The 337-nt window shown below is 40.4% G+C and overlaps 1 protein-coding gene across 3 annotated transcripts in view; it reads right to left on the bottom strand.

The window, feature by feature from the left end:
- The window catches only part of LOC119590740 (zinc transporter ZIP13 homolog), a 62,164-nt gene that overhangs the window by 1,482 nt on the left and 60,345 nt on the right, over positions 1-337 (bottom strand). For all 3 annotated transcript variants that reach the window (XM_037939435.1, XM_037939433.1, XM_037939434.1), the window contains exon 5: positions 9-163. In XM_037939435.1, coding sequence (XP_037795363.1) covers positions 9-163 — 155 coding nt within the window. The remainder of the gene's footprint in view (positions 1-8; positions 164-337) is intronic.

Below are 337 nucleotides of genomic sequence, written 5' to 3'. Positions count from 1 at the left end.
GCACTAACATCTTTCTTATTCTCCCCAATTTTTTCCTTAGAGTTATTATTTTGCGGCTCAGGAGACTCATTTGAGGCCATCATCTCTACTATGATGAACACGAAGATTCCAGCCAACACGCAAAGACCCACTTGAGTGAAGGCTTCATGGGTACCTGCTCCAGCTGCAATTATAATATGCAGATTAACAGAAGAATCACAAATTAACAGAAGAATTACCAATAATCAAAATACGAGTGACAAGGTGAACTACATAATAATTAACAATGTGAGGAGCATCATTCATTGCATGCTTCACTGTGAAAAGAGATGGGATGTCGGGAAGGTGGGAGGGGGAT

This window comes from Penaeus monodon, chromosome 27 (assembly GCF_015228065.2).
Source record: "Penaeus monodon isolate SGIC_2016 chromosome 27, NSTDA_Pmon_1, whole genome shotgun sequence".
Taxonomy (NCBI): Eukaryota; Metazoa; Arthropoda; class Malacostraca; order Decapoda; family Penaeidae; genus Penaeus; species Penaeus monodon.
This window is presented reverse-complemented; position numbering and strand designations above follow the sequence as displayed.